The 23774-nt window shown below is 37.0% G+C and overlaps 1 protein-coding gene across 1 annotated transcript in view; it reads left to right on the forward strand.

Annotated features, from left to right (window-relative positions):
- The window catches only part of Hsp110 (heat shock protein 70Cb), a 154988-nt gene that overhangs the window by 117109 nt on the left and 14105 nt on the right, over nucleotides 1–23774 (forward strand). The window contains exons 5-10 of the mRNA XM_083134000.1: nucleotides 2118–2362; nucleotides 5646–5722; nucleotides 8287–8542; nucleotides 11562–11689; nucleotides 15699–15958; nucleotides 21313–21453. Of these exons, the coding sequence (XP_082990126.1) occupies nucleotides 2118–2362; nucleotides 5646–5722; nucleotides 8287–8542; nucleotides 11562–11689; nucleotides 15699–15958; nucleotides 21313–21453 (1107 nt within the window). The remainder of the gene's footprint in view (nucleotides 1–2117; nucleotides 2363–5645; nucleotides 5723–8286; nucleotides 8543–11561; nucleotides 11690–15698; nucleotides 15959–21312; nucleotides 21454–23774) is intronic.

The following is a 23774-nucleotide window of genomic DNA, read 5'->3' on the forward strand; positions in this document are numbered from 1 at the left end:
GCAATTTGCCGGACCTGTTGTATGAAGGGGTGCATTGTTATGTCATGTTGATGCTACTTGGCATGAAAAGCAAACTTTTTTACAGAAGTATGTTGGTATTGGCATCAAAAAGTACTGTTTGGAATTAATAAGATACCAGCCGAAACTTTCTGGAATTGGGGGTCATGACACTTGGAATCTAAATATACTAGAAATTATGCAAAATGCACAATTTTCATTGTTTTTGCAACATTGTGGGTAGAAATTACTTTTGGGATTAAATTATGTGATACGAAGATTTTTAAGCAAATCTGGTAGATTGATATGGTATAGTTCCAGTGCAAAATATATACCGTGCGTTCATTTCGATCTTCAGCCGAGAGATCGGGAGAAGCGTGGCGGGTGGCGCTGACGGAGATGCCGACATTTGCGGCCTGTAATGCCCGCTTATTTTTATGGACATATTCAGACATTTATATAAATATTGCAAGACTAGCACTAACCTGTGTTATAAGAGTACGGTTTTAATTTTAGTAGCTTAGTGGCTGTATGTGCTAATGATTTTGACACGCCCATCTCCTGTGAAACACGGCATAGTGGTTTGTTTGGAGAACGTTCTAACGCTGCTCAAATTTCATCGAGTTTTGCTTCGGTTAGAATCCGTCGTTTTTGCTTAGGTGTTTTAAAATTTAACGATCCATTTTCTCGTAATTTAAGGACAAGATGTCTAACCGTATCTCTATGTGGAGGTGAAACGCTTGGGAATTTCTGTACAAATTGCCTACACACGTCTCGACACGAGTCTGTTTTCACGTAAGTGTCATACATAAAAATTCTTTGTTCTAACGTGAACCTTGCGGCTGGTATTCCAATTGTCTCGCTGACTTAACACACATACACATTGCAATAACACAAACAAGTAACGGCAAGTAACCAAGAATAACACTCTTGCGTACAGTACGAAATTAACACGCTCTTGGTTTACATCTGCTCGCCACTATGTTCACAGCTCTGTCTTCATCTAGTCGCGAAGAAACAAAAAAAACTCGAGCTCGTAGATTTTGGATTGCAAGGAAGCTTACAAAAACCATTGACTTTTAACTGTTTCATCTGCAGCGTAATCTTGATACAGTGTTGCACATTCAAAACCTCCAAACGATCCCCATCGACACAAAACTTTTTCAAGGAAATAAACTTAAGCAGGACGTTACTGGTCAAAACTATGATTAAAATGTTTTATTATCTGTGGCTCTTAACATAGTTTCTAAAGCGTATTTATTTGTGTATATAAGGGTAGAACTTGGATGAATTGCAGAAGAACTTTTGCATGTTATAACACAGGTTAGTGCTCGTTTTGCAATATTTATATAAATGTCTGCATATGTCCATAAAAATAAGTGGGCATTACAGGCAGCAAATGTCGGCATCTCCATCAGCACCGCCCGCCACGCTTCTCCTGATCTCTCGGCTGAAGATCAAAATGAACGCACGGTAGAATAACATTTATAAATACTCTGAATTCTTTTGAATTGTTAAAAGTTTCAAGTTTCTCCTGTGGCAGATGCTAAGAGTATTGGTTGCTACTTTTATCTGTGTGTGTGTGTGTCCACACATTGATGTCTTCCATTTGCTTTGTTTAATATTTTGAGATCATACAAATCTGTATTCTTCTACCCCCGAAATGTAATTTTATTGTACACACTACATTTCAGAAAAACAAATTGCCAATCTTCCTAGAAGTTGGAATACTTTCTTTTTCAAACCATACTATTACTGGTTTTATACATCATCTTGAATTACATGTATGGTTTTCTTACATGACAACTACATGTCTGTTATGTTACTTTATTACTGCTGCACTAAATTAAAAGCTCTAATTCCACTTCATGTGCTGTTGACTCCACTTTAAATTTAATTTAGGAAAACCCCATCGGTTTATAGGCCAAAGGATGAATAATATTAAATTTAGATTATATCCTTTTGCCTGTATGCAAATGACATAAATCTATGATTGGTTTAAGTCTTAAGTTTATGTAAAATGCAACCAGAGGTGAAAAAGTGTTTGCTCATTTTCTCCTAATTATGTGGCAGAATATTTGTGTAACTTCCATGGACTTTACAAATTCTTTTTTCCCCAGATGTTAAGCAGTGCTTCTGATCCATACATGGGTGGTCGTGACATAGATCGCATATTAGCTGAACACTTCTCCAATGAATTTGTGACCAAATACAGAATTGATCCCCGAACAAATTCCCGTGCCTATCTTAGGTTGCTAACAGAAGTGGAGAAGCTTAAGAAACAGATGTCTGCCAACTCAACCAAACTACCTATGAACATCGAATGCTTTATGAATGATATAGATGTCCATTCAGATATGAAGAGGTGGGTATAAGTTGCAGTTGGTTTGGTTTTTCAGTTTTTGTGTTTTTTGCATATTGATTTACAGTTGAATTGGAAAAGTCACAAAATTAGGAACATGATGAAAGAGACATTTAGGTGAACCCAATATATACAATGTTACTTTTACAATTTCAATCTTAAGTCACATTTGTATAGGTTTGGTATATTTACTGTTGTACGACGGTGGTTTGAAAATTTCTCGGAATGGAATAGAAAGAAACGACTTACAACAGTGATTTTTTTTTATTTTTCAATGTAGTCTCCCTGTACACTAATGCACTTGGTCCAGCGATGTTCCAATGCCTTGATCCCATCTCGAAAATTAGATTCCTCCAGGCCTGTGAAATACGTGTCAACTTCGGCTATTAGTTCTTCCTTTGAAGAGAATCTCCGTCCACCGAGGAAACTTTTGAGTTTGGGGAAAAGATGGAAGTCTGAGGGAGCCAAATCAGGCGAATAAGGTGGAAGTGGCAACAATTCGTAACCAAGTTCATGAATTTTTGCCATGGCAACGACACTTGTGTGAGGGCGTGCATTGTTCTGATGCAAGATGATTTTCTTTCTTGCCAAACCTGGCCTCTTTTCCCGTAGCTTATGCTTTAGTTGGTCAAGGAGATTAGCGTAGTATTGTCCCGTAATTGTTTGACCAGTGGGAAGATAATCGATCAACAGAATCCCTTTCGCATCCCAAAACACTGACGCCATTACCTTTCCAGCCGACCGTATTGCCTTTGCTTTCTTTGGTGGTGGTGAATCAACATGTTTCCACTGCTTTGACTGTTGTTTTGTCTCTGGGGTATAGTAGTGGACCCACGTTTCATCTGTCGTCACAAACCGGCACAAAAAATCTGTTTGGTTTCTCTTAAAACGAGTCAAACATTGTTCAGAAATGTCCACTCTGATGCGTTTATGGTCCTGTGTTAAAAGTCGCGGCACCCATCTTGCAGATAATTTTCTCATATCCAATTCAACTGTTAAAATGTGATAAGCCCGTTCGGATGACATTCCTATAGCTTCAGCAATTTCACGCACTTTCAGTCGGCGATCCTCCATGACCGATTTATGCACTTTTTCAATAATTTCTGGGGTAGTAGCACATTTTGGGCGACCACTACGTGGATCATCTTCTAAGCTGTCCCGACCAAATTTAAACTTGTTTGTCCACTTTGCAACAGTTGAATATGAAGGAGCAGAGTCCCCCAGTGTGTTCAGAAAATCGGCATGAATTTCCTTTACGAAGTACTTAATCACTGCTCGAATCTCGATTTTTTCCATCTTCACAAAGCACTGCACGGGAACAACTACAAAGTGACGTCCGCACCACAGATCTCTACCCAGATCACTGACGCGCCACGTGTTTATTAATAAAGGATGGCCTATTACTATGCGGGAACCTCGTTGTCCTAGCACTGACATCTGGTGGTGATTCCGAGAACTCTTCAAACCACCCTCGTATTATGTTGCACTGTTCTTCCCGAAGGATGACAAATGTGTTAGCTATTTTTCTTTTTCATTTTAAATTTCATATGTTTGTTCCCTGTAATAAGTGTGAAAATTAGTTTTTCTTGTATGTACGCATTGTTTGCATGATAGAATTATTTTCCTGTAGTTTACGGTTATTACAAGCATAATATATATAACTGTATCTTTAGTCAAAATGAAAATAAATGTCTGATGAAAGGAGCGTGTGTTCTCCTGAAACGTCACAAAGAAAAAACTGTTTTCTTATGCTTGTAATAACCGTAAACTAAAGAAAAAACTGTTTTCTTATGCTTGTAATAACCGTAAACTACAGGAAAATAAGTGTGAAAATTGTTTCTGAAAGTGGATTTCTTTTTTCCAAGTTGAAAATTGGCATTGTATTTCTGTTAAACAACCGTGTACATTTCGCAACTTCTTATTTGTCATCCCTGAAAAAATTCAATGTCCTGAATTCATAAATTTGGCGACAGCACTTCGGAGCCAACAGCGAGTAGTTAAATTTGAGACAGGTCTTCCTACTAAATGCAAAATGGTGTAGTCGTTTCATATTCCACAAAATTAGAAACAAGTAATACATTATCAAACAGAAAATGTGTGTAGAATGAAGAATGTTGGAGAATATTTGATTCTTCATCATCAAATTAAATTAAAGTGGCCGTGGTGCCTCAGTCAGTAACATGCCTGACTACCATGCTAAAGGTCCTGGGTTCAATCCCCGGCCGGTTCAAATCCGGGAACTTTTCTAATGTTGGAAGCGGCCCCGGTTCCCACCCAGCATCGAATGACATGGGTACCTGGGGGGTAAAGGAGCACCTTCCTTTTTTTTTTTTAACAGTGAATAGGTTGTTTTCAACCTGGACAGAATCGCCAACAGACCAGAAGAGCCGTTCTGACTTTGTGCTGCAGTGTAAGGAAAAGTTTTCCAAGGAATTTCTGATGGTGGCCGGATATTTCAGTCTGGGAACGCTGCCACTCGTCAAAGTGCCTTCCAACACCAAAGTGAACGCAGCTTACTTCCAGGAGAACGTTATGGCCCCTCTGTATGACACACATCCTCCATCTGTATGGTGACGATACCACACATGTATGGATCCACATGGACAAGGCTTCCAGCCATACCACTGGAGCATCCCAATCGTTCTATGCAAGGAAGGCAGAAGCGACAGGAATTCGAGTGATCTCATTTTCGTCCATCCCTGTGAAATCCCCGGATGCCTCACCAATGGACTACTGTGGGTTTGGACTTCTCAAACAGGCACTTGCTCGACGCCGTCCCCGTACCTTGCAGGGTCTTGGGAAAGTTGCCAAAGGGGTATGGCGAGACATTTCCCTTCCCATTCTGCGCAGGAGTTTGCTACAGTGGAGACTACTCTGCCGGGTGATCGTTCGGGCCCGTGGCAGTCACATCAAACACAATCAGTGGTGGTGCAAGGGGATTTGCTAGCCAGTTGCGAGGTTCAAAGTAGACTATTTTTATTGTCTGTAACTGAAAGTTACAAGTTTGCCCTAATGTAATCTTCACCCATTCCTATCATGATTAACCAAGGATGGCAGGAAAGTGGTGCAATATTAGAGATATTTTTTCATTCAGACAGCATGTGAGACATTATGAATCAGAAATTGCACACCCTTTTGTGATTTCCATATTTAATTCATTACCAGTACTTGTTTGATCCATGACTGATGTAATAACAGTGGATCATTTTCATAAAATATGGATTGGAGGTACTTTCTATGTAATGTGGGTGCCCTTAATAATAAAAATTGATATTTATTTTCACAGGGAACAAATGGAGCAACTCTGTGAACATCTGTTCCAAAGAGTGGAAAGAACTTTGAGGAAGTGTCTAGAAGATTCACGTAAGTATTTCATTTTCTGTTATGTGTGTAAAATACTTGTCGTTGATACATGCTCATCGATTTGTTGACAGACAAATAATCAGTTATTTGCAGTACTCATGAACCCTTTCAGGAGTGTATAATTAGCTGTTGATGGTTGGTTTTGTGCAAATGCACTCAGGGCTGGACTGGTACACTATTCAAACTCCCTTTGTGGATCCTTTCCGAAAACACATATTAGGTGCCTTGTTATTTATGCTGCTCACAATTGATCACAGATTTATGGGTGCTGAAAAAAAACTTCTTTTCCCATTCCATGCAGAGCTGTTGTGTGAGGGGAGGTTGCTCTCTGTTTGTCTCAGCATCCAGAATAGAACCAAACAACAACTTTTGTTTTCATGATGGATGCAGTAAACCTGGTTTAAGTACGCTCCAGATGCCGTACCCTTAGTGAATGAAGGCAGTGAGCCTTCGAAATTAATCGGAAATAACTATTGAATTGTGCAACATGGTAGCATGAAACTTCACGTAGGTAATACATTTTCTTTTGTTGTGCCTTTGTCAAATTGGATTTCTTCTTTCCTAGTATGTTCGTAGAGTGCAGAAGTTCATGACACAGCATAAAAAAAAAAAGTAAAGTGTTCCCCTGTGCATAGCACCACGCCATGAAGGCGTATAGGGGGTGTGGGGGTAACGCCCCACACTTTCTTGATCCGGTCGTGAGTGGGGGTGATGTGATCAGCACCATGCCCCTGACCGCCTTTACCCCCCAGGTTTCCCCAGGTACCCATGTTATTCGACACTGGGTGGACGCCGGGACCGCTTCCAACCTTAGGAAAGTTCCCGGATTTGAACCGGCCGGGGATCGAACCCGGGACCTTTAGCATGGTAGTCAGACACGTTACCGACTGAGCCACCGCGGCCATTCATGACACAGCATAGATACTGAATTAGCAAATTATGTATAGCATATCTACAGCCTCTTTGTAGCTGAATGATAATGACTGTAACTGATCAGCAGAAATCTCATTTTGTACTCCCAAGAAGAAATGTATCCAATGCTGAAGGGTTCTATGAGGGCCATTTTTTTTTTTAACCTCTGATGGACCATAAAAAAAAGACAAGTGTAAGTAACAAAAGGAATTTATTACCAAAAGTTATGTACATACCTGGTTACTTTTCGAAATAATCACCTTGAAGATTCAGGCATTTGTCATATCGTGGGACGAGCTTTCCGATACCCTCTGCGAAGAACGTTGCTACCAGTGATGCGAGATGAGGCTGAAGGTTTCTTGAAAACAGTTGTTACTGGAGATGAGACCTGGATTCATTACGTCACCCCAGAAACAAAACAACAGTCAAAACAATGGATGCACTCAAATTCTCCAAACAAACCTTCAACAACTGGAAGGTTATGGCTACCGTTTTTTGGGACCACAAAGGTGTGTTGAGTTTAAGGAACCGGGGACTACGATCAATGCAGCTGTTTATTGTCAGAGGAGCTTCAAAACAACGTTTCAGGCCCATCTCTCATCACTGCCGGCAACATTCTTCGCAGAGGGTATCAGAAAGCTGGTCCCACGATATGACAAATGCCTGAATCTTCACCGAGATTATTTTGAAAAGTAACCAGGTATGTACATAACTTTTGGTAATAAATTAATTTTGTTACTTACACTTGTCTTTTTTTACGGTCCATCAGAGGTTAAAAAAAAAAATGGCCCTCGTAATTAGCATTTGTGCACAACTTTTACTTCAAAACGTAACAATTTGATTCTGTCCTAAGCCTAAACACTAACCCCCTGCCACCCTCCCCAACACACACAGAGTGAAGGAAAGAATTGCTAGAATAAAAAAATGAGAAAGAAATATGAGAGACTACCAGACAGTGGAAAAGTTGAAAGTTTTTATAACAGTGTACCACAGCAGCAGTCATATAAAAAATTATGGTGCCCACTGATGAATATACAAAGCATGTATGCATGCTTATGGACTGGTATGAAATTTTTACCTATAACCGATATTTTGCAAATATAAAATTGCAAATATTCTTTGAAGAACATAAATGGTTTATTCACTTTCTTCCTTTATTTATGAGACCATCTTGGAAAGAAAAATTGGGAATTTCTATATTTACAAAACTGGATCACATAATTACTGCATGTGCTTAAATCTATAAGAATGGATTGCACTAAATCACAGGTTATTTATAGATTATTGGATCTGTAAAAATATCAGTTACGTATGTGTATGTTAGAGAGAGTGATCGAGCGAGTGTATGAGGTTTGAAATCTCAGCAAACACATCTTGTAGCTTTCCTCCCAGGAGAACAGCACAGTACTCACACTACACTGATCAGTAACAGTCAAGTAAATGTTTGATGAAGGGAGTGTATATTTTTCGAAAACGTTACATGAAGAAACATGTTTAACTGCTTGTAACATTTGTAAAATGGAGGAAGAATCTAACAGTTTGTACTTATTTTGAAATGTAATGAATTCTGGTGTGTGAATTCATTTAAATATATGCTGAAGCTGTTGCAGCCCTAACATACTTTCTTTTTTAATGTTGCCTTGTTTTTGTAGGGTTAAGGCCAGATGAAATCTATGCAGTGGAGATCGTTGGAGGTTCTAGTCGTACTCCTGCTATTAAGAGTCGAATTGAGAACATTTTTGGGAAGGCAACCAGCACAACCTTAAACCAGGATGAAGCCGTTGCTAGAGGATGTGCTCTCCAGTGTGCTATGCTTTCGCCAGCTATCAGGGTCCGTGATTTCAGTGTGACAGACATCCAGCCGTATCCGATCAAGCTGGTTTGGGATGCAATCATGGATGAGGATGGGTAAGTGTATGGTGACCGCAAATTCTCAGGGTCTGGGAGATCAGATTAGGAATGAAAATTGGTCATGGACAGTCGGGAAGTTTGTAAACACTATGACTGATCCCATACCCATCCTGATACCCATACTTTTCTGGCATTTTGATTGTTTGCGGGGTCCATGCAAATACCACACGATACTCGTTGAGCCTAATTATCCTGTACGTTATGCAAAATTCGAAGTTTCAATTGATTATTAAAAGCATATATTTTTTGGTAAATAGAAAAGCAAAATTTCGGTACAAAAACAGGCAATTTCGGGTTTAAAAGCGGTAAATAGAATGAAATTTCGGTGTAATAGCAGTGAAAAATCAGATCAAAAGTGTTATTTAAAAATGCATTTATTACACAAAATAAACATATTCCTTCTAATAAGACATTTATGTACTTACAAAGTATTAATTTTATGCCTGTATAAAGGGGTCCATTTTTGCTTCTCAAATATTTACAGCACAATTAATCAATTTTCCATGAATTGCACAGGATAATTCAGACTTCAGAAAGTGTCTCGTCGGTAAATAAACTCTAAATTTCGTGTTTAAAAGTCTTATTTCACATTTTGCACTTCATTTTGCATCATTTCATGACAAAATAGGGTAGGAAAATGCACCTCACACCTTTCAGAAACATGAAAAATGAACATTACAATGTGTTTTTTCACATTTTGTGTTTTCGTCAAAACAAAATATTCATGTCTCTCTTGATATGTACCAATATTATGTGAAGAAACTGTATTTTGGGAATTAAGAGGAATTTTTATATTCTGATGTATATATTGGTCATTATAATAGGAGTGCAATACTCGCCCACTTCTAGTAATATTAATCATGATTTTGAACAAGTTTTAATTGTTACAATTTTCAAGCTCAGCCCTAGCAAACCCACTGAAATACCTCTGAAAGTCAGGGCAGTGGATTTTTTTTTATTAGGGAGGGACTGATAATTTTTTGCTGATAGGGATAAAGCACATATAATTGATATTCTACCGATTTGATATAGAAATCCAAATGTTCAATGAAAAGCATGCATTGTCTGTTAACCTCATTAATTAATGTAACCAGGTGACTTTAACTAATGTTGCTTTACACTACAATTAATGTCACTTACACCACATGCCATTAGTTTACTAACTAGATGAAGTCCAGTTCAGGCATTTACTTACTTTTCACTGAAGCTTTTGCCACACATGTAGCTTCTTTAGGAGTTAGGACAAGAACAGTCAAAATAGTGTCAATGAATTTGCTTAATGCAACTACGACATATTAATTATGTTCTCATCCATTGAAATGAACAAAATTATGCGCTAAAATACATTGTATGTGTAGATACAATGGATCAGTAAAATGTCATACTTTACCGAGACACAGATCTAGCTATATTAGCCAATACCAATAGACTAAAGTATCTGTTCCACCTCTAGTTTTTCTTCTCGCCAGCATTATTTTCAACAATAAATACATAGGAATTTCAGTCAAAATTTCAGGCTCAACCAAAACTCAAACCCTGGTTTCGCCCGATTTTTCACTTGTTCTTTTCCCCATTGTCTGTGACAGTTACTGCAGTGGGATCTATTGTCTTTGAAACACTATTGACATTGAGTGTGTGTAGTTTTTCGCAGATTAGGTATGAAAATTACATTAACATGTTTAATAAACTTTATTTATTTGAGTAGCATGCAAAGTCGAAGACTAACATTTACAGTTACAGTGGAAACCCCGATTTGATGTTCCCGGATTTTACATCCCTCATTATACATTCAATCTTGATGGTCCCAACATAGTAAAATATTAATAAATTTTCCTCAATTTTACATTTTCCCATATTTTAAGTTTTTTTAGCTTGGTTTCCTGAAAAACATAAAATCGAGGTTCCACTATTTGCTTTTGTTACTTCAGTTCACATCAATTGAGGTTGATTCTTTGTAGTACTGCATTAGACAGCTTTCAGACTGAAACAACACATGACAAGCGACAAGCTAAATGTGTTGTGTAGAAGTGAAACTTCAATAATAAATGCACTTTTGAACCAAAGCAACACCGTAAGCTGCATGGGGCTTGGATTGGCCATTTTCTTAATACATGCGTCATATCACCAAGGTCTGTTGTTCACCTATGTAGGCGAATGCTTGTTTTAGATGGAGGAGCACGTGGTTGTCGAGCATCACTTGTCGCCTGTCTATTGTCGCTTTGATCTGAAATCTCCCTTACAGTGAAATTGCAAAGTTTGACTAAACATTGTCATAAGTGTTGGAAAACAAATCATGATATGGGAGACAAATAAAAAAAACTCCTTCCCAACATATTTTTATGACACTTCATTTCCTCTTACATAATAATACAAAACAGTAATATCAGAAACAGAATTAGTCATGCTTTGTATTGGTCTTTGTAAACAGTTTTTCATTCCTAATATTTCATATTTAAAATGTAATAAATTTTAAATGCAACATTCAGTTCAAATTATTAGAAATATACCTAACACAATGGTGGTAATACTGCTGAAGGTATGAAAAACAAATGTATTTTTTAAAGAATAGTCCAATTAACATAACATTGCAAAAATGAAGAAGATAATGTGTCAAGAAAATATGGAACAAAGTGTTCTGAAATGAAGATTCTTGGTTAAAGTTAAAGTTGGCTTTTCTTGCATGCGAAGCTTTGAAAACATTAGAATATTCATGGGAATATCTTGTGTCAGGGTCTATGTTCTAGTTATTGGACATTAAAAGGTGCTTACCATGAGGACAGACGAATGTTAACTCTATAAAAATGAATGAAAGTGAACACAAGGGCACATCCAAGGCATGAGGGAGTCTATGCCCTAAACCATACCGCAGATGTTATCACTTGTGTTAGCGTAATCTCGTACATATATAGACATTCAAACTTGCATGCAAAATAGTATGGCATAGTGCTCTTATTCTTAGTGAACTGTCTGGAAATTGAAAAAGATTTTTTTTTTTTTTTTTTTTTTTCCATTTCAGGGAGATGGAAGTTTTTAACGAAAACCACCAAGTTCCATATTCAAAAATGTTGTCGTTTTTCAGGAAGGAGCCTTTTACGTTGAAAGCATTCTATTCAGGAAACATTCCATATCCTAATCCTTTTATAGGTAAGCTTTAGCCTTCTTGAAAATTTGATTTGGATTTCTTAAATCTTGACATTAGCAGTCATTGTGAAAGCTTGATCTTGTAAAATGTATTGAGATATCCATCATGAATAATGTGGTAACATTGGTGGATGATTGTAAAAAATATTAAACTCCAGAATGTGTTGGTCCTTGTTGCTTTAAATATTTTACATCCTCCAGTTGCAGTATGTACCTCACCACCATTTAACTGAAAATGAAAAGAAGAAAACGTTTGTGACTGAAGGTTTTTAGATTTGATCACAAATCTTTCTGACTAAATAAAAATTGAGTAAAAGTATAAAAAATATAACTTGGAGGTAGAATGCTCAAGGTGTGTTTCAAAATTAACCTCTGGTAAAAAGTCAAAATAGACACACACAAGTATTGTATTTATGGTTGGAGGAGGTCTGGTGAATAGGGCTTTTGACTACCATGCGGGAGACACGTGTTCAATTCCTGGGGTGGGGCTATGAAAGGTCGGATTTTTTTCCTGCCTTCTCTGCACATAAAGTGGCTCTGAGGCTCACCCTGCCTCAAATCATTGGGTACCTGGGGTCAACCCAGGGGTAAAGGTGGCAGAGCGTTGTGCTGGGATTCACATCACATCAAAAAATAGCAGAGATTGAGCATGTGCGGGGTCCTACCCCCACATCCCCTAATGGCACATTGCTATGCTCACAGGAAACTTTACCTTATTGATACAGATACCACTGCTGAAAGCCTTAGCAATATTCACTGATACCAGCACTTCGCAATCTAGCTGAGTTTTGCTTTAAAAAATATTTGTAATTTTACAAGATAACCGTTAACAACAAAATCTATTGAGGCATGCCAGCGTTAATGTGTGACATTTTACATATAAAATGTAAGGTTCTACACATGTGATTGGATTAAAGTAATCGTAAATGAAGGGATTATAAGGTCCTCTGTGATATTGTTGTGTGTGTGTGATACTTAATGAATTTAGCAAGTTTGACTTTATTTTCATTTATCTGTGAAGCATATAATAGGCTACAGATACTAGTAATTTTTGTATTTAATTGGAATTTTATAACTCCATATAAACATTGGTATTTGGAGGGTTCAGTACAGTTCAGACAAAAAATATGATTACAAAATGTCTATAATTTACAATTTAAGTATTTGCTGGCGCTATAATATTCCAAATTTGAAGGGCTCTGGTGTAAAACATGGAAAGTGACATTTTGGTCATTTTGGCGTTACAAAGTGTATCGTGTAGTCAATCGTACTCAGTGTTTTGTTTAGTCAAAAGATGACAGAGCTAGACATGTTGAAAGTTATGATATTTACAAGTTGTTTCATGTAAAGTATGGTAAGTAGCAAAGATGGCAGCGAAACTGTGGTTACTGAATTGCAACGTGTCTCAGAAAGCTCCAGAGTATTGAGGCCACAACTAAGATGAGAATGTGTTAGGAAGCGTACATGATACCCATAAAGACCCGGAATATGTACCACCGAAAAAGAATGAGAAGAATGAAGAGATTATGAATGCAGATGTGAGTAAAACTGTGCATGGCCACGTATATTCTATTTCATGTAAGACATGTTATCTATTGTAGATACCATTGTATACATGCAGCAGTGCTCATAATGGCAGTTTCAAAATAAGATTTACTCTAGTGCCTGGATGTGAAATGCAATCTAGTAGAGAAGCATATACTTATCTTTTACTAGATATAAATAACTGTAGTCACAGAAATTTGTTTGATTTTCAATTGGGTATGCTCTTTTAAGGCCACCTTAAGATATCATGCTTTACATGGAATATGTGATATGATCTGAATCGTATCAATTATTAGGAACTGTTTAGTTTTCTATTGTCAAATATTTCTTTCATAAATCTGTAATGCACATTTGAAAAGTTATGTCATTTTTATGGTGGACCTAATTACCTATTTGTAATTTAATTAACTTTCGTATTTATTATATTTGTGACTTTGATAAAAGCAAATTATTTTATTGTTTATATTGCAAATATGCATTCTTTTTTAGTTCAAAATTATAACTATTTTAGTCCATAAGAGCTAAATAGTGAAAACTATTAAAAACGTAAGCCCTGTGTACATTTGAAATTGCTCTTTACAAATATGTCAAGATAAAGAAAAATATTACAGAAAGCTACAAGGGTATAATTGTTGTCTTGATTGATTTGCTTTATTTCAATTCACTTTTTGAGCCTTTTTTGGCTAATTTGTGAAGATGGAGATGAGTGATGATATGATGAAATTGATGAATAAGCACTCTCAAACTTCCATCTCCATATTAGAGATAAGGAAGTTATTTTAAACTTTTTTTTTAAAAAAAAAATGCTAACGTAATAAAACGAAGAAATATACTTTTCTAATGGAGTTCATTTCAGTCAGACATAGGAAAACAAAAACTTGTTATAACAAGTAGCTCAGGTTATTGTTTATTGAAAAAAAATATTATTGAACTGACAGCTTGAATAAAGCGGTATCTGATCACTTATTTTGATAATATCGTTGCATGTAAAGCATGGTAACTACAACAATTCAAACAAATCGCGTGTAGGACCACAGGGAATACAATAGGATGAAGTATCGCGTTTATGTGATAGTAAACATACAAGTAAATCACATTTGCTGTAAATAGTTTAGAAATTTATTTTAATTTGTAATGAGATTTTTTGAAACATCAACTTTCAATATCTCAAAACCTGCATTTTGTCACCATGTTTTACATCAGAGCTCTTCATTTAATATTTCATTTTCAATTTGGTTTTGAACCTTGTCATATTTTCTGCTTTTATGAATTTGGTAGGTTATTGAATATTTTAATTGCCATTTGTTTGGGCCAGCCCCCGTGGTGGAGTGGTTAGCACATCACGCTATGATGCCAGGGGTTCCGGGTTCAAATCCTGGCCTGGGCATGGATGTTTGTGAGTGTCCATTCATCAATTTCATCATATCATTACATCCCCATCTTCAAAATTAGCCAAAAGTGGCACAAAAGCAGAGTAAAAATCAACCATTTGTTTGGGTCCTCCTTGAACTATATTAGACTGATGAAGTATTTTTTTTTAAGAAATTATTACTTTTGTTAAAATATTTAAAAAAAAAAAAAAGGAATGGAAATTTGGGGGAAATCTTGAATTTGAACCTCATCTGCTTGTCCCATAATTAGAACACTGCAAAGAAGATAGTTCGCATCTGTGGAACAGAAACTTGCATCTACAATCAAATAGTGTTTACCTGTTAAGTGCAAGGCCTCCCCGATATCATAATGTTAACGTTGTTACCTTCTAATCAAGGAGTTCCAGATTTGTTACCTGGTGGAGGCACATTTGCACAGTGGTTTGGATCCTACTTTAATCTGTAGGTCCAGTCTCGATTAGCCTATCTGTGCATGAAGTGGACTTAAATCAACAAGTGCAAGTACTGAACATAGTGTTCAACTATAAGTAGTTCTTGATACCAATGCTTTTCTAATGTTGCAATTTAGAACTTAATTTAAAACTTACTAAATTTTCAGGATTTTTCTCTTCACTTTGGTGTTTTGGGGGGAACATAGTGATGTTCCGAAGAGCAACTTTTGTGTATGATGTAATTTTTTTCTAACTGTTGATAGAAGGGAATTTCAAAACTTACCTTCCCAGGTGAACATGACCAAAATGAAAGAAACTTCCAACTCTCTGGTACCATTTTTGTATGTCACTGCACATATGAAAAAAATCACATTTGAAAACACAAAATGATGTTGAAGTAATTAACAGAAGATGCTACCTACACTGGAATTGAATTACATTTACAAACTCCCCCAACAAAAAGAAAATTCTAAGGTAAAAGATTCACTTATGTATAATGATGAGATTTAGATTTACGTAAACGTAACAACATACTTTTGTTATGGTTCCATAATTTCATTCTAATGTTACTGATGACACATGTTTTGTTTTGCTGTGATGACACATGCTTTTTTTTGGTGTGATATGATTGTGGTTGTTTTGCAGGTCAGTACTTGATACGAGATATGAAGCCTACTCCAGAAGGGGAAAGCCAGAAAGTGAAAATTAAAGCTCGCGTCAACATCCATGGTTTATTTACGGTTGGTAGTGCAACCCTGGTGGAGAAGAAGGAGACTGGTGAGGAGGAAGAGGCAATGGATACGGAGGGGCAGGAGGCAAATCAAAACCAGGAGCAGCAGAAACAGGTTGACGGCGAGGTTCACCAGAACCATCAAAATGAAAATGACAATGGTGCACAGGGTGAGGTAAGTTAAAAGACTGCATGATGGATTCACTTTGATTTTTCAGAACTATATCTAATACTACATGCCGACAGTCATATATGCATGAAGATGAATGTAAAATCAAAAGAAATTGGTTCGCTGAGGGTTTCTGGTGACTAGGATATTCTAGAAAAGTCAGTAAAGAAAGTGCTCCCCTGTGCTTTGCACCATGCCTTAAGGGCATATAGGGGGTGTGGAGTTAGGACCCCACACTTTCTTGATCATGGTCGAAGGTGGGGGTGACATGATCAGCACCATGCAGCTGGCAACCTTTTACCCCCCAGTTTCCTCCAGGTACCCACTTTGTATGACTGTGAGTGGGTGCTGGAGCTGCTTGAACAGGTGGAAAAAATCCTGGTTCTCCCCCGCTGACCAGGATCGAACCTGGGTCTCTCGCATGGTAGTCAAAGTGTGCAATTATTATTTTGCTTGTCAGGATTTGAAACTGAAAACTATGTTCCCCCCCCCCTCCAAACCCTCTTTTTGGTTCATGTGGGCGCATGAGACTGATTTCATTTTGAAAGACTATAAGTAAAGCAAATATAGAAATATAAGGGCAATTCGGAAAAAAACCGCAGTTTTGTTATCAATGACACTCGTAGATTCTGAACTTTTATTATGATTCATTCCATGACAAATCAATACAGATATGTGCAATTTCCAACCGGACCATCTCAGATTTTCATGAAATTTGGGGAGTTGAAACTATGCACGGAACTTAGTAATTATGAAAATTTTTAGTTTAGTTATATTATAAATATTTATTTAGCTATACTAAATGTGCTGTAACTCTGCCCCTATTTCGCCTAGGAAGCTCAAATCAAGCTTATTGTACAGGGAATTGAACAATCTTTCCAGTTATATATATATAAAACAAGCCTACCTTTGGATAAAATATGATTTTGTCATTAATTTCATTTTGGCTTCATTTATCGTGAAAATCTAGCCTGATTTGATGTATCACATCACCCCCTTTCCTTTTAAATTTGTGCATCGAATTCAATATGGCGGTCAACAATATGCCGGACCTGCGCTTGACACACACAGCTAGAGATCTCCCTGTGCCTAACCTATTTCTTTCATGACCAGGATAACTCCTTTATATTTTGTTGGGGGTGTTAAAGGACTTTTGACTCATCATAGTTCATGTAATGAGACTTTTATTAGTCACATAGTTACACATATTATTTTGTATCTTCTGATCCCATTGCAGTCCGAGAATGATTTTTTGATATGTTTTATAGTATGGCATGAGGGAACAAATATATATTTTTTTTATTATTTTTGGTGATGACATGTTTTGAGATATTCAAGGTCAAAGGTCCAGGTCACGTGACAAAATTATATTTTTATCCAAAGGTAGGCTTGTTATATAACACTGGAAAGCTTGTTCAATTCCCTGTACAATAAGCTTTATTTGAGCTTCCTAGGCAAAATAGGGGCGGAGTTACAGCACATTTAGTAAGTGTTAAGTGTGCTCAAAAAGTGCAATTTCTTCTCACTTTGACCTTGAATAATTTAACAATTACAAGACAAATGAAACTAAAAAATTTCATAGTTACTAAGTTCCATGCATAGTTTCAACTCCCCAAATTTCATGAAAATCGGAGATGGTCAGGTTGGGGGCTGTGTTGATTTCTCATGGAATGACTCTTATACACATTAGAAAAGTAAATTACATTACTTTTCGACATAATCGCCATTCAAATTGAGGCACTTGTCATAATTTTACAAGGTTTGAAATCCCTTCTGCAAAAAAATCTCCCGCCTGGGAACAAAGCCACCCTCTAACAGTATTGTGAAGCGCATTGTCATTGTCGAAGCAGTGCGATGCAAGCCACTGTTTCATGTGTCTGAAGAGGTGGTAGTCGCTCAGTGTCAAATCTGGGCTATAGGGTGGATGATCAAAAACATCCCAACTATACTGCTCCGAAAGTTCTTGAGTGCATCCACCTGGCGCCAGCTGCAGCGTAAACACAGTGAGACTGGCTGGAAGTTAGAGCAACAGGTGGCAGAAGGGAAATCGTCTGCATTTTAAAGATTATGCAATTGTCGAAGACCAAACTATTATTAGCAGTGAAAAAAGAAAAATGTTCGTTCCATTACATTTTACCATGCAACAGACAATAATACGGGCAATATTTCCTATCCAGACAGCTGTATTCAAACAAGAAAGAGAGACCTGAATTCTGCAATTATCTCATTGCCATGCACACCAGTGGCGAATAATGAGCTGTTGTAAGAGAAGGGAGAGGGGGTCACTTTTCTTTTACTTATCCTGCAGTTTTTGTTCGTTTTGAAGAAGGTATTCAGAACTAGTTGCTTTATTTTAGATGCCAAAGGAAAGGAGCCCGTGTGCGCACACGAGCAAGAAAATCGTGGCCGAAACAATTAGCAATGAACCCCCCCAGTTTGCTGATAGAAAAAAGGGAGAAGTTACTCGGCCAACAGAACACTGTTTTGGCAAATTTTATGACTGGCACAGTTGGGAAAACGTATGAAGCGGGAAACGGGATTTGCAACATACGTAAGATCGACGTCAACTTTTGCGGGAAACCTAGGTGACAATGCATTAAGCAGGTTGGCGATATTTAGTTGACCTATGTGGCTTTGATTATCTGTAACAGTTTCCCTTTTTATATGAAGTTCTACAGGGCACAAAGAACACACTTTTAATGAAAGTGGTTACCGGAAGTTGTTGGCTACCAGGCCAAAAGTTGTTCTCTCACGGGAAATTGCTGAATCTCGAGCTCAGAGCTAGACATATGGGTGAGACTTCAAGGTGCCACGCATCTTGTATTTTGAAACATTCCTGCGATCTTATCTCGCATTTCTAATCTAGCACTGGTGAATATTTCCAAGGTGGTGCATTCAGTGGGGAAAGAGCTTCACCTGCCATGCACATTGACAAAGAATGTCAATGTCCAGCAGGCATTTCAGGCTGCTTTCCTCAAGTTGTCAGCAGCTCTTAGGACAAGGAAACATGTCAAGGTCAAGTTAAAATAACGTCCAAGCTCTCTCCACATTCGATCTTCTTTTGTCAACTTACGCAGGTGTCTACTTCGAATTAAGCAAAACCAGTTTTGCCGAAGGGTCTTGTAAACAACTTCGTATTAAAAATTATCCCTATTTCGACTTATCCGTACTGAAATACATTATAAATCCTATCTTATCGGCTGGGGAATGCGAAGAACTTCGGATTAAAGAGTACTTCGTATTAACCAATATCGTATTAACGAAGTTTTCCTATAATCCTTCCCCCTTGTTTCTTCTCTTCTTTCTGCAACGTGGTTCGGGAACGAGCATGCTGCTGATTAAAAAAAAATAATGCTGAAGCCCAGCTTCTCTCAACAAGTGCGTTATCTTTAAAATGCCCAGGACCTTCCATTCTGCCACTTGATCCTTTAACTTCTCCTTTCTTCCGTTCATGCCAGTTTGCATGGAGGAAGGCTGCTACCGGTGCCAGTGTGCAGATATCTGCTTCTGACAGCAGTGACTCATCCGACATAGAGAAGAAACACATTTTTGCAGTCTCATAATGCTGTTTTACTTTGACGCGATTATGAAACACAAACAGGGCACAAAACAGATAGTTAAAAGACTGGCCACTTTTCGTTCTTGTCCTGCCTTTAACTCTCATCTTGTGGCTAACACAAGAATAATCCTCTTGAACACTCAGAGCAGTGCAGAGAGAAAGTGCACACAATGTTTAGTATGATCACTGCTGTTCTTCAGAACTATTCACTTGCTAGAAATAACTTGCACAATGTTCAATAATTTGTTTAATTGCAATTTCGTTTGCATAAAAAGAGTACTGCAACTTCTGTTGTCTTCAACAAGTGTATTATCTTTAAATATCATGGTAATATGACATAGCCGAACTTCTTCCTGCCTACAAGCAGCTGTTAATCCACCCCCCCTCCCATGCCCTTTTTCAGCTTGTTTCTACTGTCTAGGTTAGGCTGGAAAGTGTGGGGCCAGTGACTTGTCTGCCAGTTTGAAAGATATGTTTCCGATCTGCTTTAACTTGTCCAACACAATGCAAAGAACATAAACAGGGTTATTTAGCAAGGCCCAATCTCTTTCAAGGGTGTATTGTCCCCCCCACCCCCTGCCTTCTTATGCAAGTGACAAAAATAGAATTCCATTCACGAGTCCGTCCACGTGGTTATAGCTGATATACGAAAACCTGCATTGGAACGGGTGGCACGTATCTTCACAGAAATGTTAAACAATCTAACAGCATTCTTTTGAGCTAGCACAGTTAAAAATGCATAACTGAAGTATTTGCCTTGTTGGGTCTAAAATCGTTGAATTTATAACTTGAAAAATCATATAACTGAAATATAATAGTACACAACTGGTTAAAAATGTCAGTTTTTCCCTTAACACGTTATGAAATAGATTTTATAAATGAGCTATTTACTCTTCAATCACCATCTTTTGCTAATATATTTCACTTCTACACGTAATAATGGAAAAAGAATGTGTTCACAACGTGCTGCAATTAGAAGTCCAGTGGGAAATGTCCAATTTTCCAAATTTCCTGAAAATTAGGGTTTTCAAAAATTTTGCTTATTTTCCATTCTTTATTTATTTTATTCAAAATTGGGAGTTTGTTATTACATTACATGAGATATATCCACTGTATTAAAGGTGTTATTTAACAAGAGAATCCATAGTTCAGGCAAACAGTATGAATGTAGCACTAGCATTTACTTAGTGGACATGCACAACTCAACCTCCATAGACTCTTAGTTGAGTCGAAAGGTGGCTCAGAAGAATCAAAATCCCTGCACTACAAGACAACCAAACTGCTGGAAGTTTGATTAAAACACAATTTATTTTCAGTTTGAGAATAACTTCAACCTACAGTCTGAGAACCATCAGTTCTATTAACAAACGAATCCAGCAACACCTAACTGACGCACATCAAATACAATAGCCATACAATCCAAAAACTACATGTCAAATATGCAGTGCACAAGCTAAACATCGATGGCAGACAAGCACACCATGCATGAATTGATTCATTTATTGCAGCAGTTAACACTGGACAATGGCAGACGATGCAGGGTGCAGGCAGGCAGATGATAACAGTGCACGTAGCTGCCAAAGAACTAAAAATAATGTAAGTGCACCAAGCAACAGTACAACACTGTATTGATTTACTACCGCAGCTCTCATTTTCCAAATATGAACCAATACATCGTTATCGGTTCAACCATATTTTTTGTACTTCTCATCATAAGAGAATGGAAGCAAATTTAACTTTTGTAAGAGTCAGTCAGTTGGATGCTATTTTTTGAAAGAAACATTTTGTTTTTCTGTTCTAGATGGAGGTGGAGAACGAAATAAATGCAGACAAAAAGAATGGTAAGAAAAAGAAGCAGTTGCTTAAATCTATTGAACTCCCTATTGATGCAGACACGTGTGGATACTCTCTGACCGAATTGAATAATCTATTGGAAGTAGAGGTAAGACGATCATTGCTCTCATAAATGTAAGTTATGGTTGTTTTAGTAGATTTGAGATGCTACTTCTAGTTCCCATTTTATATTTGTATGTAATTTTTTTCCCCCAAGTAAATTTATTTACAGATTGACCAATATGAAATTTTTACTGATAAAGTACTGATATAAACAAATTCTGTATCCAGAGGTGGGTATTTATGGAGATTCATTTTACTACTTGTGTTTTTTAATATTGCTGCCAATGGAGATTGTTTTATACTCCTGGTGGAGATTGATGGAAATTGCTGAAAATATAATTATCTTACAATTGATGCATTTACTCATGTAAATATTACGATTAATAATAAAGATTCAATATATCTGATAAAGGTTTATTGTGTTCAAGAATAGAATGATTGTTCACGCTATTTAAAATATATTATTTTAAACATTTATACTGCTGTGAACAGCATGACTACCTTATTACAGCAGTTTTACATAAATAGATTATACAAGGGAAAGTCAGTAAATATGTCACAAACTGATGTGGAATGGCTGAGTACAAGAGCAAAAATCATGATGATAAACATGTCTGGGAAAATTCATTTTTGGACTGGAAAAGTCTGGAAATTTAATGATCAAAAACTAATAGCAACCCTGAATACACTAATCAGGACTGGGCCTACAGTTTTAAAATGGAATTCAAATCACCATGCAATATGTCTGCACTGAGGATCAAACCTGGTGCCCCTTGATTACAAGACAACCGTGTTACCAGTATGACATTGCGTTGGCACTCATATATGGCTAAAACAAATTAGTAACTTAAGAAATTACCAATATGTCTCTTGGCTGCTGCACCATGTAAAATTAATTATCTAGTTATGATGTGAACCTCTAAGCTGCAAGTGAAATAGACTAGCTGCAATTGGTAAAAACCAAAATTTCAGCTTTTTTTTTTAAAAAAAGTAGGCATTTTTATGTGGAAATGAAAAGCATCCATTCAAAAAATCCAGTTTTTTGCAACTCTACATGCAACTAATAAATAGTAATAATTGCAACTTCAAGGCATCTTGTGGAAAACCAGTTATTGAAGATACAAGCTTAAGTATGTACACTGCCGGCTTGTAATGAATACATTGACTTTCAATGGAATCATTACAAGCCGGCAGTGTCTGTGAATGTACAACTTACAATTTAAACTTCAGTTTCTTAAAACTGTAAAAATATTTGTTCTAGATAGGGTGTGTTTGAAATTTTTGCTTGTGCTCCTGTAATACAGTTTGAAAATGTGTTTGACTCCCACAAAAACATGCTACTTTAGTCCTTAAATATATTGACAGAGATGTAGTTCTTTTTTCTTGAATTAGTTTTGTTATGTTGCTAAAATGCTAACTGATAACGGAATTTTTACAAATGTTGATAAACTACAAATATAAAATTTACTGACACCGATTACTGGTATTCAGTTGATCCAGTATCATATGTTCCTTGAAGAACATGAATGATTCATTCACCTCCTTAGTGTATGCAGGAAATTAATTACAATGGGCTTTGTCTTTGAAAAGGAACTGCCTATTTAGACATTTATTTTACAAAACCCATGACACATAAATTATTACCGTATTTACTCGTGTATAATGAGCACTTTCTTCCAAAATTCTGATTTTTATGGTACTTTGGATGAAAGAAAACATAAGGAAAAAGATAATGAAAATTAAAATGTATTAATGGCCAAATTATATGACATACATGGAATGTGTAAATTCCTTAATGGAAGAAATTTGTACTCCTAACTGTTATTTGGAAGGTCTTAAATGTGCCTTGTATAAATGTTACATTAGTCACGGAAAGAAAAAGTATATATTTTGAAGTTCTTGTAGAGAAAGTAAAGAAGGAATGAGCAAAACCACGTATAAAAGTTTGAAGGCCATTTCACACGATTTTTGTTGGGCGAGAAATAATAGAAAATATCTTCCTAAGCACTGCATATCCATAACGTAATTTTGATTTCCCTTTCTGCTATTACAAAATAAATAAGGTGGTTAGAGTGAAAGCTTTGGGATGCTAAACACAGTCTTCTGGGAAGCAGAAAGGGGGGGTTGAATTTCTTGAACCTGGAGTAACCATAAATGTTTGCCGTTATATCCAAACACTTCACAAGCTCTGTCGTGCATTGCGGGATAACTTCCTTCAACATGATAATGCATGTCCACACTGCTCAGTTCACCAGGGAAGAAATTGGGAAAATGTGGTGGGAACTCCCAACATTGCACCCTCTGAATATCATATGCTCGGTTTTGTGAAGGAACAGTTACGAGGCCAACTCTACCAGACAACTGTGG

The sequence above is a fragment of the Lepisma saccharinum genome, chromosome 13 (genome assembly GCF_977018435.1).
Source record: "Lepisma saccharinum chromosome 13, izLepSacc3.1, whole genome shotgun sequence".
NCBI classification, from domain to species: domain Eukaryota; kingdom Metazoa; phylum Arthropoda; class Insecta; order Zygentoma; family Lepismatidae; genus Lepisma; species Lepisma saccharinum.